Below are 17,119 nucleotides of genomic sequence, written 5' to 3'. Positions count from 1 at the left end.
GCACTGGAATTCCTACCCAGCAAACCTTCACTCCACCAGCTCGTGGATGTGAATCCCACATGTACATGGATGACTCACAAAGTCATACCTCTCCCCCAGGCCTCTCCCCGACTCACATACCCAACCACCTTCTTGACATGTCCACCTGATGTCCAATACAGATCCAAACTGAACATGTTCATAATAAACTCCAAACCTTCCCTGTGCCCAAAACCTATTCTCCCAGCCCTTGGAGAAAAAAGTCAGTCCATGCTTTCAAAAGCTCAGGTCAACTATATACACTATTTATTTTGCAATCTAAAAGGCAAAATAAGCAGGCCTCTAGCCTTGCCATTTTAAAAGATGAAATGAAAACTGACAGACACAAATATCCACAAATACACAGGCAATTAGTCTGGAACGAGAGGATCTATGCGCACTTGGTTTCACTGAACCCAGACAGTTTGGCTTAGGGAACACACCCGTACAGAGAGCGGGAGATGGAGTGTGTGTTTTGGATGGCGAGAAAGGGGTGGAGTGTCACACCGGGTGACCAGTCCCATGGAGACTGGGCTGGGCAGACACCTGTGATGAGGAGGGAAAGCACTGCAGTCAGGGTCGCAGGGCAGCCTGGGACTGACCCTTCCTCTGTTTGCAAATGGGCAGACCCTGCTATGTGCCACTGACCAGGCTTATTTGCACTTGGGGCTCATCCAAACTTGACCTCTATGGGGTTTTCTTACCACTTTTCAGGGCTTGTATCAAGATGTCAATGTGAGGTTAAGTGGAAAAGCAGATCAAAAGCAGAGCTCTAAGTTAGGATAAAAAAATCTGAGAGCATGTCTACCATTCCTTCTCTTCTTGACCCTTTGTTGAATTCTTAAAGTTTTTCTTAACAATCAACTCTCTCCCATAATCAGAAAAAAAGAAGTCTATTTTAGCCCCGGCTGGTGTGGCTCAGTGGTTTGAGTGCAGGCCTTTGAACCAAAGGGTCACCAGTTTGGTTCCCAGTCAGGGCACATGGCTGGGTTTCAGGCCAGATCCCCAGTCAGGGGCGCACGAGAGGCAACCACACATTGACTTTTTTTCTCCCTCTCTTTCTCCCTCTCTTTTCCTCTCTCTCTAAAAATAAATAAAATATTTTTTTAAAGTCTACTTTAAAATATTTTAGATGTAGCTGAGTCACTTGGTAATGTAACAACACCACACAGTTCAGTAAATGTCAGATCATGACCCCAAGTCATAATAATTGTTATTCCCTCGTGGTCTGAGAGAAGGCTCAGAAAGGTCAATGGAAATATGAAAAGACTAGAAACGAGCTCTAGGAACGAGGCTAATGAGAAAGAGAAAGCAGAATAACCGTCCTGTCCCTGCTTCCCTGAGCAAAGGGAAGATCGATGAGAAACATTTAGCTGACATATGACACATCATAGCTGATGAGAAGCAGAGAAGCACCTGGAAGAAAATGCAAAGAGCAAAGGGGCATCCTGGTGGCTGGGAATTTTTCAGAACAGCCAACAGCCACCTTCTCTTCCCTGTTGTGGCTCGGGTGGGAACTGGGGCTCAGCAGTGAACACAGGGATCTCATCCCTGTCCCTGTGGAGTCTGCATCGAGCAGACACATCAGACTTGGAACAAAACAACAGCACAAACACTATTTAAATTACAACCAGGATGAGTGCCATAAAGAAGAAGTGTGGGGCGCTATACAGCATACACACAGGTGAGCCCAAACCTGAAGGATGAGCAGAAGTGAACGAAGCGGAAGGGTTAGAAAGAAGGGACAGCATAACCTCGGGCCTGGGCCTGGAGGAGCAAAGCCACCTTGAGGACACAGGAGGTCAGAACGGGTGGAGAGAATGTAAGGGGAACTTTGTGTGGGAGAGATCAGCAGGCAGGGCCCATGTTGAGGATTTTGAACTTTATTGAAACTGCAGTGTCAACTGATAGAAAAATTATTGTGAGCCGCTGTTCAGGGAAGGAACAGCAAGCCAGGCTTCTGGCTTGAGCAACCAGGTAAATGGTGCTCAATTTACTGTGTCTGAAAATGTTAAGAGAACCAGAAGAGGAAAAGGCAGAGCAGGAATCTGGTTTCTGACAAGGTGAATTTGACATACCCGTGGCACGAGGACTTGGAGAGGCCAGGAAGCAGCTAGGTGCATAATGGTGGAGGCAGAAGGAAGGACCGGGGTGGAGACATAAATTTGGGAGTCACTCAGTAATTAAAGCCATGGGAGTAGATGAGATGTTTGGGGGCAAACTACAGAGGTAGCAAAGCAGAGAGGTGAGATCGCACCTAAAGCGAGCCGTACTTGCACGGGTGTGTAGAGAAGGAGCTTACACGGGAGACTGAAATGAAGCTGGCGGAGTTAGAACCCCGGAGGGTGTGGTGTCCTAGCAGCCATAGGAAAGAACGTCTTAAGGATGGGGGGTGGGAGTGCCTTGTACAAACAGTTGAGAGAGCAACACAGAAGACCCAGGAGGCTGAAAAATTGGCACTGAATATACAACCAAGAGGGGTTTGGGTACTGAAGTGGGGGCAGAAGCCAGAAAGGATTAGGTTGAGAGTAAAAGAGATGTGGCGGATGGAGACAACTTTAAAAGAAGTTTGGCTGTGACGTACAAGAGACAGAAAGGGTGGTGGCTGGAGACGGACATGGATTGAGCTCAGGTTGAGTGTTACAGAAGACAGGAAAGACTCCAACCTTTCTAAAGGCTAATGGGAAGGACCCTTCCGAGAGGGAGGGATGACACAGTAGACAATTTACAGGAGTAAAGAAGATACAGGAGAACGGAGGGAACAATCAGCAGGTAAAAAGACTGACCCTAGATGGAAGGAGGTATTCTTCCCATGATGCTGCATTTGCTAATGCCATAATGAAGGCCAAGTAGCTGGAGTTGTGACTGGCTTTTCAGGGACAAAGACTTTAAGCATGTAACAAAAATTAGGTCCTTCATAATTACTTACAAAGATTCAACTATTAAAAGAAAATATGTCTCCCTGCTTAAAGATCACAATTGTGAAGCAGAATTTACTTAAACTTTAAGTTTAAATAAACAATTTACTTAAACTATAAGTGCCCTAACCACTTGTCTTTCTCCATTTGCTCTTGTTTAGGTATTATGAGTTAAAAAAATTTACATTTCCTTAAACTATTTTTAATAAAATTATAGGATAAAACATTATTAGACTCAAGAGTTAAAATGAAATTAGATTGCAGTGAATTCTCAAGAAACATAACTAGGTCCAGAACAGTATACTCACTTCAGGCCTGATATAAGCCAACACTACTGGAGCGACTATTATAAATCCATTTCAGATGTCTTTATCAACTATTTAATTGTGTGTTTTCCAAAGAGCTTCAAGGTCTGTCAGTGTTCTGAAAGAGGACTTTTAATTCCCCAGTCCTTGAAGGCTTCTCAAAGAAGCCAACAAGACGAGACCTGACAGCATCCTTCCACAGCCAGCCAGCCAGGAGGTTTAAATGCCTCTTCGACCACCTTTGACCCTGCCTGGCATTGCTGACAACCAAAGCAATCCCCAGAGGCAGAGCAATGGAAAGAAATGTCTCCTCTCTACACAAAGACTGAGGGAAAGCTGGCTTAACATGTCACACAGAGCAACTTTCACAAAGGTGGCCAGATATAAGACTTCAGCTAAGACACCCCATGTCCATAACAATGGCGGAATCATGCACACACACACACACACACACACAAAACTGGGCACACACACAAAAGCATTTTCAAAGAGTATTCAAATAAGGCCATTGTCAGATATCTATTAGTTGGGGCTAGAAGAATATAGTCACATATACACAAGAGCTAAGCGAGCCCGTGCTGGTGTGACTCAGTGGATTGAGCACTGGCCTGTGAACCAAACGGTTGCCAGTTCAATTCCCAGTCAGGGCACATGCCTGGGTTGCAGGCCAGGGGTGCACGAGAGGCAACCACACATTGATGTTTCTCTCCCTCTCTTCCTCCCTCCCTTCCCCTCTCTCTAAAAATAAATAAATAAAATCTTAGAGCTAAGCTAAAATGCTTCTGGATATTAACCCTGAACTCTGAGTACACAACTTCCCAAAGGAAAATGCTCACACAAATATCAAAGGCTTTACCTGACAGGTTGGAAATAAGAAACTAGGTCTCAGAGAAAGCAGCAAAGTCAAGAGTATTACACCAGAAGTCAATGTTACCTTGTACCTAGAAATTCATTACTTCTTCCTTCTGTGGGTGAATGCAACAGCCTCTTTAGGACTTTTCTCCTTATTCTTGACACGTGAACAAATCTATTCTCTTGTCTACAGAGTTCACTCTAAGCTGCTTGATATAGGGCCACGCCAGGTCCTTGAGATGTTCCTGCTAAGCTTGCTTGGACCCTCATGATGTGCTGCACCTGCGAAACAGCTGTTTCCCTCTTTTTGAAAATGAGATCAAACCTGCTTTCAATCCAACAGTCAGGAACTGTCTCTTCATGAAGAGTCAAATGCCTCCTCCACACTCAGGGGCAGCAAAGGCACCTGGAGCTGCTGTGACAGAGGACCAGAGGACGGATGGCCTCTGGACGAATGGGCAGGCAGGAAGAACCACACCCACCTCTTGAGCTCCGCGATGAGCAGTGCCGTGCAAGGAACCCCCAGTGTCATCAGAGAGATGTTGTTGATGGCAGGCTTGACAAACGCCAGACATGTTGTAACTGCAGACAGGACGCAGACCACAGCCTTGAACCTGCCCCTGCATCGGTGAAAGCAAATCAAATCTATTAGCAAAGGAAGCCTTGTTTGTGGACTGTGGACAAGCTGCAGGCACTGCTGGTGGGAGTGGAAGCTGAAAAGAAATTGTGCACTAAGTACCCAGAGTCTAAAACCACTTATACTCACTGGCCCAATAATTCCACTTCTAAGAATTTGTCTTTAGGAAATAATCTGAAATTTTCTAAGTATTTAGCCATGAGAACAATAAAATTAGAATCAACTTTCATACCTAAGGGTGAAATATGGATACCTGTTTTCTTACTGTGACTTTTCTGTATTCTTTTCACCTGTTTTACAGCAGGATTTGGCAAAGGTTTTCTGTAAGAGGTCAGATATGACAATGTTGGGGTTTGCAGGTCATAGGTCTCTGCCACAGTTACTTAACTCTGCCACTGCAGACAGTGAGCAAATGACTGGGCACGGCTGCGCACCAACAAAACTTGATTTGCAAGGACAGGCGGTGGACCAGTCTGGCCCACAGAACACAGTTTATCAACCCGTGTTCGACAAGCTTCCTAGTTTACAATAAAAACATCCCGTTTCTAGCATGCAAAAGTAAGCCTTAAAATGTTCTAACAGTGTCTACATTTACTGATGATCCGCAGGCTAGTATACATTACAGTTCTGTGTTGACAAGTTTGGGGCATGACAAATCTTAGAAAAGTAACTGGGGCTGTCCCTCTACTCTTCAGTGGAGGCGTTTTCAGCAGGAGCCAGAAACGGCGACGTGATCCTGCACACGCTCCGTCTCCTCTCCCTGGGACTCTGTTTCCTTATTCATAAACTGAAAGGCTGAACCAGATGAGCTCTAAGACCTCATCTATGACTGAAACATAAGAGCTCGTGATTTTCCTGAAGTTTCTGTTATGAGCACAGTTTACTTTGGCCAAGAGCCCTGGGACAGGTCACAGTTAGGAAACTAATTTAAATGACATTCCATTATAAAAAAATCAGAGTGCACTGAAACCTTAAAAATACAAATGTATCTCTTAGAGGAAAATCATTTATCATCAAGGAACAGGAAATCATTGATCAAGCTGCCAACTTTCTGAGTGGAATGAACAGGAATTGTAGCCCTGAACTTGGACCAGAGATAAAAAATACACATGGGAAAGGATCCAGGCAGCAAGTCCCCAGGAGAATCATGTTTTCCTGCTGGCCTTGGCCAGCATCCTTCAGCTACCGGGTAAAAGGCCGCCTGCGCGCCCACCCCCAACATGCACGTAACCCTGGGAGACCCACAATAACTCTCACTGGGTTTAAGGTCCTGTGACACATGCCAAGGCTTTTGGCCTTTTTAGATTGGGTAAACACATAATTAAAAACTTCCAACTTGTACCACTTGCCTGTATCACCTGCCCCCACTTAGTAGCTGTGGGATCTTTGGCAAGTCACAGAACTCTCCCCCGGAAAACTCTTCAGGTTTCCCATGTGGAAATTATAACACTGGCCTTATGGTGTTCTTGCAGGCATCAGAGCACTTCATACAGTGCCTGGTACATGGTGTGTGCTAACAAAATCCACCGTTACTATTAGCATTCCCGTCATTTGAGAATAAATGCTATTTAAACTATTATTATTATTAATAATAGCACACTCTCGAGGAAAATCTGACGGAGCTGGTATTGCAATCACCAAAGACTCTATACAGTATTGCCAAAGAGTTCAAAGGCAGCAAGCTTGACAAAACATGCTTTCTTTCTTTTTTTTAAAATATATTTATTGATTATGCTATTACAGTTGTCCCATTTCCCCCCCCTCACTCCACTCCATCCTGCCCACCCCCTCCCTCCCACATTCCCCCCCTATAGTTCATGTCCATGGGTCATACTTATAAGTTCTTTGGCTTCTACATTTCCTACACTATTTTTACCCTCCCCCTGTCTATTTTCCACCTATCATTTATGCTACTTATTCTCTGTACCTTTCTCCCCCTCTCCCCTCCTCCCACTCCCCTGTTGATAACCCTCCATGTGATATCGATTTCTGTGGTTCTGTTCCTGTTCTAGTTGTTTGCTTAGTTTGCTTTTGTTTTTGTTTTAGGTGTGGTAAAACATGCTTTCTTTAAGGAGGACGTGGGCAGACAGATCCCACATCAGTCCTGTGGGTGTGGAGGAATGTGCTCTGGAAAGGCAGCTTAGCCAAAGAGGACGTCCTGTACATGTACGATTTTGCAACCAGCAGACGCCAGCAGAGATCACATGGCCAGCTCAGCTGACCCCAACGTCACCAGACGCCCTGGGTACAAGAGAGCTAGAAATATCCAAGAGCCAGGGGCCCGATAGGCTGTTTTCTAAACAATGACAACAGGCAACCCCTACTGCAGGCTCTGGCCCTGTGTTCAACTTTCCAGCCCATATGGGTTCAAACTGGAACACAAGGTCAGGGAGCTCTTAGCACAAAATGTAGCAGCCCAATACCATCGGCATCCCGTTATTATAACACAGCTGTTACCATTATCATTAGTTACCCTTCAAAGCAGTGGTTTTCAACTCTGTCAGATCCTGTGCCCGTTTTTTAAATCAAATATTTGGTCATGTCCCTTTTATTCTTCTGAAGTAAAATGCAATTTATGGGTAATAAAACCTCCTGTCACTGTGACCACTGTAAACTTCCCGAATGTCCCTTAGGAGACAGAAATGGCCCTGGTTAAGATCCACTGCTTTAAATTGCCCTATAGGGTTAAATGTAACCAATTCGGAACAAGCCCCTGATGGTCACAGGACTACAGCATGTGGCCCTGGAAGGCCCACCCCTGTCGTTTTACAAGTAAGGAGCTGACGAGACCCAGAGAGCCCAGGCTGGTGACCCCGAGTGACCACGTCGGTGTGAGAGCAGGACGGGCAGGCCCCAGCCTGCAGCCTGGCTCTCAGGAGGCAAAAAATGAACTGGAGCGTAACATGAGGTCTGGCCCTAGACTTTGTAGAGACAAAATCTTAAAAAATCACAGCAGATAAATTCTTTAAGAAATGGATACAATTAGCCTACAACACTTCTTTGGTTTTGGCTTTTTTCTCAAAACAAAAATGTCTAAAAATTATTATTAACCATCAATAGTGGAGTGTGTGCCCTGACAATTCTTAGAACATCCTAGGCCAGGTGAAAGAAAGCTATTCCTTTTCAAAACCCACCAATTATTCCTATTTACATAATGAACATTTTTGCTGGCTGTTCTAGACATCCTTATCTTCAAAACTCTTGTCTATATTAGCCATCCGGATAACTGCTAGCACTTGGCGAGTCCTTAATCCGGATGAGACACTGTACCATGCACTTTATACGACTACATCATGTATTTCCAACTCCCTGAGGTAGATACTTTCACTACCTCCACTTTACAGATGAGCAAAATGAGGTATCAGAGCTTTTAAAAAAAAGAAAAGTAGATTGTTATTCAAATTCATATTCATCTGCTCCAAAGTCTCTTAGACTCCATTCTCTCTCTTCTCCAGAAATCTGACACTGGAACTACTCTTGATATGCTTTTAGAAATAGTCCAGCAAAGTCTAGATCACAAACAAATTTTAGAGAAGAGAGAAATTTTAACCATCTGATTAATTCAGACAGCTGAACCATACAACCCCTAGTCCGGGGGTGTCAAACTCATTTTCACCGGGGGCCACATCAGCCTCGCGGTTGCCTTTAAAGGGCCGAATGTAATTTAGGACTGTGTAAAGGTAACTACTCCTTAACAGTTAAGCAAGAGTTTGGTGCTGCCACTGAGTAGAAACAAGGTGCGAGCTGGATAAATCAAGGTAGAGGGCCGGATTCGGCCGGCAGGCCTTGCGTTTGCCACCTGTTCCCTAGTCTACAGAAATCCTGTCTTTTTCCTGAAATCTTTGGCCTGGCCTGCCACTCCCACTGTAGGGCTCCCGCCTGTCATGGGCAGCACAGCTCACGCAGAGGGGTTTGGTCTTCTTGCTCTCGCCAACACTGGGAAAGTGAAAACAGACAAATAGAACCGCCATCCTTATTTAGAGAGAGCCCTAAACCTGTTACTACTTTGTCTGTAACGTGCACCTTTTCTTTCTTTGCTCATTAAAATCATCACTGCCCATTCTCTCCTTCCATCTGTACGCACACCTCTGCAATGCTAGGCAGAACTCCGCGCTACAGGCTGTGGTAGTCCTGACAGCTCATTTTGACCGGGCACTCACCTTGCTCTCAGTGCTGTAAGAACTGCTCTGCTGAGTCATCTCGCAAAGTCCGGATTACTTAGCTAATTTCACAGATGAAGAAATCAAAAGTTAAAGAATCAAGACAAATTATACAGTTTGTAAGCAGGGAAGCTAGGATTCAAACTCAGATTTTCTTCAAAGCCAGGGACAAATACATACAAGGTGGTCAGAGCCTCTGAAGGACTCGACTCCAACTGAAGAGAGGAGTCACATCTGCAGAGAAATGGTGCTGGTGACGGAAGAGTCCCAGGGGTCACAGACCTCCCCGCCTCACAGTAGGTTTTCATTATTAAAGTATTACTACAAGCCACTGCTCCACTTTCTCCTCTCCTGCTCATAACAACGTTCCCTCACTCCCACCTTCAAGAAACAAGAAAAGAAAAAGGTTCTCTATTATGAATACATTAAAATGTCACTTGGAATTGCAGCCCAGGCCTCCAGAGTGCCACAAACAAATAAACAAAACCCTTATTCCCATTTCTTGAACTTCTCACTCAGATCCCAGGACTTGAAAGATAAGATCCAAGAACAAAGCGGTTCCTCCACTTTCCACCTAACACACGCCTCCAGGCTGCGGGAAGGGATGGGGTGACTGGTGGGCACCTTCTAAGACAATAAGAAGAGCCAAAAGGAAATGGTGTGTTTACCAGGCAGAGTCAAAGAAGTCCCTGCCTGTAAAGCCACCTCATGACCCTGCCTAGTGCCATCCACCTCCATCCCTAACCTCACTCTCTTCCCCACCTCACAAGGCTTTCAGATCATCCTCAGTCATTCTCCCGAACCTGAACAAAGAAACAAGACAAGACTAGAAACCCGAGACTGCCTACACAACCTGCTGTGTTTTAAAGGATGCGTCCTGCACTGAGCAGACGGCCTCAGCAAGACAGAGATCGTATTTCATCCAAGACCAGGAACACCTCCTTTTCACTTCTCCTTGTAAACAGCTGGTTCTTCCTCTCACTCCTTCCCTCTCTTGTTTTTAAAAATTTGTACTTATTGATTCTTATTGGGAGAAAAAGGAAGGGGTGGAGAGAGAGAAAAAGAACACCAATTTGTTGTTCCACTTATTTATGCATTCATTGGCTGGTTCCTGTATGTGCCCTGACTGGGGACTGAACTCACTACCTTGGCATATCAGGAAGATGCTTTAACCAATTGATCTACCTGGCCAGGCCTTCCTCTCATTTTTTAAATAGTAACCTTCTTGAGGATACTTCTTTCTGCTTGATGATACCGAGAGACCACACTATTAAATTCAAGTCCTGCTACCCAAGATGAAGGTTCTACAGCTCATCCATGTAAAGTATTTTTTTTCACCTTGCCTCATTTAAAAATACATTTGCATATTAAAAATTAACATATGCTCTTGGAAAAACTGGAAACAGTACAGATTAAAGGTAAAAATGAAAGTTCTCTCTCTACCCAAGTTCCTAAGAATGGAAGCGGTTGCTGCCCGCATCCTCCCAGGCGTCTCTGGGCACGTACACAGAGATATACTCAGAAAGAGGTTCTCACATCCATCCTAAAATTAGAGCCTTACACACGGGTTCTCAAATGTGCTCCGCAGCTGGCACATTTCATGGCCACCCCTCCATCTCAGTCCAAAACAACAGACTTCGTCTTTAATAGGTTAGGTACACAGCTCCTCTTCCTATACCAGCTCGCTTAACTGAATCCATATCTTCAGGCTATTTATCTACATGTATCTTGACAAATCACAGTGTCCTACAGAGAAACCAGTGAGTAGTAGGTTCTGGGAACATTTCTTACCTTTATGAGGCTGACTCTTTTTTGTTCCTTCAGATATTAACCACCTCACACAGCTCCTCAGGAAGGCATTCCCTGACCAAACTCTAAATCATCATCCACGTTACTACAATCTCTTAACCAGCTTCACTTTTCATCCTAGCACTTGTTACTCCCTAATATTACTTATGTGTGTGTTTGTTGATTCACAGTCTCCCAACCTCAGTGTAAGCTCATCAAGGGCAGAGATTCTGTTATTTACTTTACTGCCATATCCCAGTGTCTAGAAGCCTAGAGAAATGCATAGTAAATAGGAAGTGTTCAAAAATTATTTAATGGGTGAATAATCATATAAGCATAAAACAATGAATATTAAAATGCATCCCTGCCTGAAATTCTGGGTTTCCACGTTGGAGATATGTGCATGTATGTATGTGTGTGTATCTCCCATCAGAAGGAAAACATTGCAATTTGACAACTACAATACCTGTGGCTCTAAGAACCAGTTCCTGCCCTGACTAGTGTGGCCCAGTGGATTGAGTGCTGGACTGTGAACCAAAGGGTTGCTCGCTGGTTTGATTCTCAGTCAGGGCACATGCCTGGGTTACAGGCCTGGTCCCCAGCAGGGGGGGCGCGCAAGAGGCAACCACACATTGATGTTTCTCTCTCTTTCCCCCTCCCTTCCCTCTCTAAAAATAAATAAAATATTAAAAAATAGAAAGAACCAATTCCTTAGTGGATTCTACTGTAAATTTATAAAACAGTGGAGTAGACTGGACTAAAGGAAATATTCTAACAGGAAATCAAAGGTCTTTGAGCTACCATTCAGTAATTTCTCCCCCACTGAAAAATCTTTCCATTTTTTCACATATCAAATAAGGGAGCCATTTGACTTTTTGTCCCTAATGTTGTATGAATTCTTCTCCAAGTATATTAGAATCCCCCATTTTATGTGTCAGTTTATACTGTCAGACTTGAAACAATCGGTGGATATTCAAAAGTGTATGATAAGCTTATCATGAGGCTGGGCTTCATGTCTGCTATTTTGCTTGATATATACATTATATTGGGTATGCACCTAGCAGTAAATACAAAAATGTTTAGCCGAGCTTACCTATCATTCCGAAAGATTTTTGGTAGATACCTTCTAGGGAACCACATGGCCAGAGCACACATCAGAACCCAAAGGATGGCAAGTTCATCAAGCATCTGACCCAGGAAACTCAGAGTCGCATGGAAGTAGACGGATCCGATTCCTAGAATGAATTACAACCAATACACAGGTCACCAAAGGAGAACAGACTCACAAATTCAATACACTGCTTAAGGATAGCCCTTTCACCACCACTATCACAATCACCAGATCGCTCTCTCGCTTTGAAAAAAGAAACTGAAGGAAGAAACTCACACCACCTAGGCATGCAGACCTCAAGTCTAAGATTTTATTTATTTATTTTCAGAGAGAGGGGAAGGGAGGAAGAGACAGCAGGAGAGAAACATCAATCAGTTGCCCCTTGCGTGCCCCTAAATGGGGAACTGGCCAACAACCCAGGCATGTGCCCTGACCAGGAATTGAACTGGCAGGCAACAGTTTGTTTTTCAAGATGCCTCACTCACTAAGCCACACCAGTCAGAGCCAGAATTCAAGACTAGAAAGAGAATTTCAAGTAGGGCTTACATATCAGCACATCAGAATTTTAATGACTCCACAGCTAAACACATTCTGCCTTTATCCACTAGCCTTCATGAGAACAGGCAGTAAACAGAAGTCAACATTCTCTCACTGTTCAGAATTCCCAATCGGACTGTGGAAGAAAATGGAAATTAAAGACTTCCTGTCAAGATGGAGGCATAGGTAGAGATGCTTCACCCCCTTGTGCAACCACAGAAAGAATTACAACTATTTCTCAAAAGAAAGAACAACCAGAACCATCAGAAAATCAAGCTGTATGGAAGCCTGACAACCAAGGATTTAAAGAAGTCACATCCATCCAGATGGGTGCCTTTTACAGGGAGTCAAAGCAGCTCTACCGAACACATAGAAACAAACAGAAGAAGGCTGCTGAATTGAGGAAACAAAGAAATACAGTCCAAACGAAAGAACAGAACAAAACCCTAGAAAATGAAACAAAAGATAGCCAACCTATCAGAGGCAGAGTTCAAAACACTGGCGATCAGTGTGCTCAAAGAACTCACTGAGTACGGCAACACACAAGGGAAGAAATAAAGGTTACACCAAGTGAAATAAATAAAAATCCATAGGAAACCAACAGTGGAGAGGAGGAAACCAGAATCAAACCAACAATTTAGAACACAAGAAAGGAAAAAGTATTCAATCAGAACAGCAGGAAAAGGACTTCTGGCCATGATGGAAGCATAGGGAGATACTCTTTGCCTCCTTGCACAACCAAAAGAAGGACAACAACAAATTTAAAAATAACCAGAACTGCCAGAAAATTTAACTCTAAGGAACTCTGAAAACCAAGGAGTTAAAGAAGGAACATTAATCCAGACTGGTGGAAGAGGCAGAGACTGGCAGCCAGGGTGGAGAGGATGCACAGCAAGGCCGCAGCTGGAGGACGGGGTGGGTGAGGTGGCAGCTGGCAGTCCCACATTTGCATCGGGATAAACCAGGAGGAACAACTGGGGAGTGAGAAAGACTGTGCAACCCAGGGTTCCAGTGTGAGAAAAGAAAGCCTCAAAACCCTCAAAAACTCTGGTTGTAAAAATCTGTGGGGGTTGCCACGGCAGGAGAAACTCCCAGCCTCACAGGAGAGTTCATTGGAGAAAACCCACAGGGTCCTAGAATGTATACAAGCCCACCCACCCAGGAATCAGCACCAGAGGGCCTCTAATTTGCTAGTGGGTAGTGGGGGAAGTGACTGAAAGCCGGCTGAGAGCAGAGCAAGCGGGAAGGTTTCCTCTCGGACGCCTCCCCCACATACAGCACCACAGTGCAGTGACCTGGGTTGCTCCACCCTGGCAAATACCTAAGGCTCTGCCCCTTACAATGAAACAGGCACGCCCAGACAAAAAATATATATATATGGCCCAAATGAAAGAACAGATCAAAGCTCCAAAAACAGAACTAAGTGATGAAGTGATAAACAACCTATCAGATTCAGAGTTCAAATCACTGGTAATCAGGATGCTCACAGAAACGGTTGAGTGTGGTCACAAAATAGAGGAAAAATACAGGCTATCCAAAGTGAAGTAAAGGAAAATATACAGGCAACCAACAGTGAAAGGAAGGCAACTGGGGCTCAAACCAACAATTTGCACCAGAAGAAAGAAATAAACATTCAACCAGAACAGAATGAAGAAACAATTCAAGAAATGAAGAGAGGCTTAAGAACCTCCAGGACAAGTTTAAATATTCCAGCATCTGAATCATAGGGGTGCCAGAAGGAGAAGAGGAAGAGCAAGAAACTGAAAACTTATTTGAAAAAATAATGAAGGAGAACTTCCCTAATATGGCAAAAGAAATAGACTTCCAGGAAGTCCAGGAAGTCCAAAGAAGCTGGACCCAGGGAAGCACACACCAAGGCAGATCATAATTACATTACCCAAGATTAAAGGTAAGGAGAGAATCTTAAAACCAGCAGGAGAAAAGGAGACAGTTACCTACAGAGGAGTTCCCATATGACTATCAGCTGATTCCTCAAAAGAAACCTTATAGGCAAGAAGAGGCTATAAAGAAGTATTCAAAGTCATGAAAGGCAAGGACATGCATCCAAGATTATTCTATCCAGCAAAGCTATCATTTAGCATGGAAGGGCAGAAAAAGTGATTTCCAGATAAGTTAAAGGACTTCATCATCACCAAGCCCTTATTATATGAAATGTTAAAGGGAGTTGTCTAAGAAAAAGAAGATGATCAAAAATATGAACAGTAAAATAACAACAAATTTACAACTATCAACAACTGAACTTAAAAATAAAAACAAAAACAAACTAAGCAAACAACTAAAACAGAAACAGAATCCCAGAAATGGAGATCACTTGGAGAATTATCAGCAGGGAGAAGGGGAGGGGAAGGTTGGGGAAAGGTACAGTGAATAAGAAGCATAAATGGTAAATACAAAATAGACAAGGGGATATTAAGAATAGTATAGGAAATGGAGAAGCCAAAGAACTTATATGTACGACCCATGGACATGAACTAAGGGAGGGAATGCTGATGGGAGTTGGGGTGCAGGGCAGAGGAGAATAAAGAGGAGAAAACAATGGGACAACTGTAATAGCATAATCAATAAAATATATTTTTTTAAAAAGGAAGGAACCACAAAGAAAAAAAAAGAACAGAAGGAATAAAAAAGATTTCAAAAAAATGAGTATAGACTTCGGAACCTTTGGGACAACTTTAAATGTACCAGCATCTGAATCTTAAGGGTGCCAGAAGGAGAAGAGGAAGAATAAGAAATTCAAAACTTAGTTGAAAAAATAATGAAAGAAAACTTCCCTAATTTGACATACAAGTCCAGGGAGCACAGAGAGTCCCAAACAAGTTGGACCCAAGGAAGACTACACCAAGACACTTCATAATTAAAACGCCTAAGGTTAACCCTCGCTGGTTTGACTCAGTGGATTGAGTACCTGCTTGCTAACAAAAGGGTCACCAGTTAGATTCCTAGTCAGGACACATGCCTGGGTTGCAGGCCAGGTCCCCAGTAGGGGGCATGAGAGAGTCAACTACACATTGATGTTTCTCTCCCTCTCTTTCTCCCTCCCTTCCCCTCTCTCTAAACATAAATAAATAAAATCTTTTAAAAGGTTAAAGATAAAGGGAAAATTTTAAAAGCAGCAAGAGAAAGGCAATTACCTACAAAGAAGTCCACATAAGACTATCAGCTGATTTCTCAAAAGAAACTTTGCTGACAAGGGGACTGGCAAGAAGTATTCAAAGTGATGAAAAGCAAGGACCTACAACCTAGATTACTCTATCCAGCAAAATGATCATTTAGAATGGAAAGGCAGATGAAGTACTTCCCAGTCAAGGTAAAGCCAAAGGAAAGCAATTCATCACCACCAAGCCATTATTACATGAAATGTTAGCAGGACTTATTTAAGAAAAAGTAGAAAATCAAAACTATGAACATTAAAATGACAATAAACCCACAACTATCAACAACTGAATCTAAAAAAAACAAACTAAGCAAACAAGCAGAACAGGAACAGAATCACAGATAAGGAGATCACATGGAGGTTATCGGCTGGGAGAGGGAATGGGGAGAATGCGGAAAAAGGTAGAGGGATTTAGAGGCACAAAATAGATAGGTGGGTGTTAAGAATAGTATAGGAAATGGAGAAGCCAAAGAAGTTATAAGCATGACCCATGGACATGAACTAATGTGGGGAGGGGGTATCATTGGAGGAAATACAGGCTGGAGAGGGGGAAAGGGGGAAAAAATTGGGACAACTATAATAGCATAATCAATAAAATATATTTTGTAAAAAAGGAAAGAAAATGGAAATTATACAAGTATTTCCCAGAACAATAAAGGCAGGCAACAGAGCAGGGATGTCAAACTCATTTTCACCGGGGCCCACATCAGCCTCGCAATTGCCTTCAAAGGGCCAAATGTAATTTTAACTCCTTAACAGTTAAGGAGTAGTTACATTTATACAGTCCTAAAATTATTTTGGCCCTTTGAAGGCAACTGTGAGGCTGATGTGGCCCCCGGTGAAAACAAGTTTGACACCCCTGCAATAAAGGGTCAGATAACTACTTTTTTTTTTGCCTTTACTCCATTAGAAAGCACAGTCTTATCAGAGTTCAATGTTTTCACATGACTTTCTTTAGAAGTTCTCAGAAAATTGCACTGGCACAACACCAGTAGCAATGACATAAACAAACTCTCTAAAACAAAGTGATAATTACAGCCAACCTTGTTATCAAGCCCATATTCAAAAGAGTCCTTTTGGCATCAAACAAGCAAAATAAAAGTTTGCTAAGACTTCAGAGTGACTTTGGTTTTTAAAACATAATGTTCAAAGGAGACAGGAAGTGTTGGAATGCCATTTCCTCCCATTCAGTCCATGGTCCCAAACGAGCCCACTTACCCACTACAACTAACAGAGTCCATATTAGGTAGATGCCACTGTTGAAGCATGTTGCGTACTGACGAAACAAGCACATGCAGATGGGCGGTAAGACGAAAAACAAGACGTTGCTGATCTGGAGGGGAAATAGAAAATAAAAAGATAAGTTAATTAAACGGGCAAAAAACAAAACAGCCTGTCCCAAGTATGTCCTGTGCAAACAGATGAATGTGGCCATACATCTCGTTTCAGCACTATACTTTTCTTAGCTGCAGATATACAACCAGGAAAACTTAAAACTTCTTGAATAAGCATTTAGGGGGCTCCTTCAAGCCTCCTTGGTCACTGGAGCAGCTAGAAAAACACTGCAATCTGTGAAAGCTGCCCAGGCTCCCCTCCTGATTTAAAGAATCAGTGACTC

The 17,119-nt window shown here is 43.3% G+C and overlaps 1 protein-coding gene across 1 annotated transcript in view; it reads right to left on the bottom strand.

Annotated features, from left to right (window-relative positions):
• ACER2 (alkaline ceramidase 2) overlaps positions 1–17,119 on the bottom strand; it is a 34,224-nt gene that overhangs the window by 6,186 nt on the left and 10,919 nt on the right. Inside the window, exons 2-4 of the mRNA XM_024558260.4 lie at positions 16,720–16,834; positions 11,772–11,913; positions 4,576–4,713 (exon numbers count right to left, since the gene is read on the bottom strand). Of these exons, the coding sequence (XP_024414028.1) occupies positions 4,576–4,713; positions 11,772–11,913; positions 16,720–16,834 (395 nt within the window). The remainder of the gene's footprint in view (positions 1–4,575; positions 4,714–11,771; positions 11,914–16,719; positions 16,835–17,119) is intronic.

The sequence above is a fragment of the Desmodus rotundus genome, chromosome 1 (genome assembly GCF_022682495.2).
Source record: "Desmodus rotundus isolate HL8 chromosome 1, HLdesRot8A.1, whole genome shotgun sequence".
Taxonomy (NCBI): Eukaryota; Metazoa; Chordata; class Mammalia; order Chiroptera; family Phyllostomidae; genus Desmodus; species Desmodus rotundus.
The sequence above is the reverse complement of the archived record's forward strand: the minus strand, read 5'-3'. Positions and strand labels throughout refer to the sequence as shown.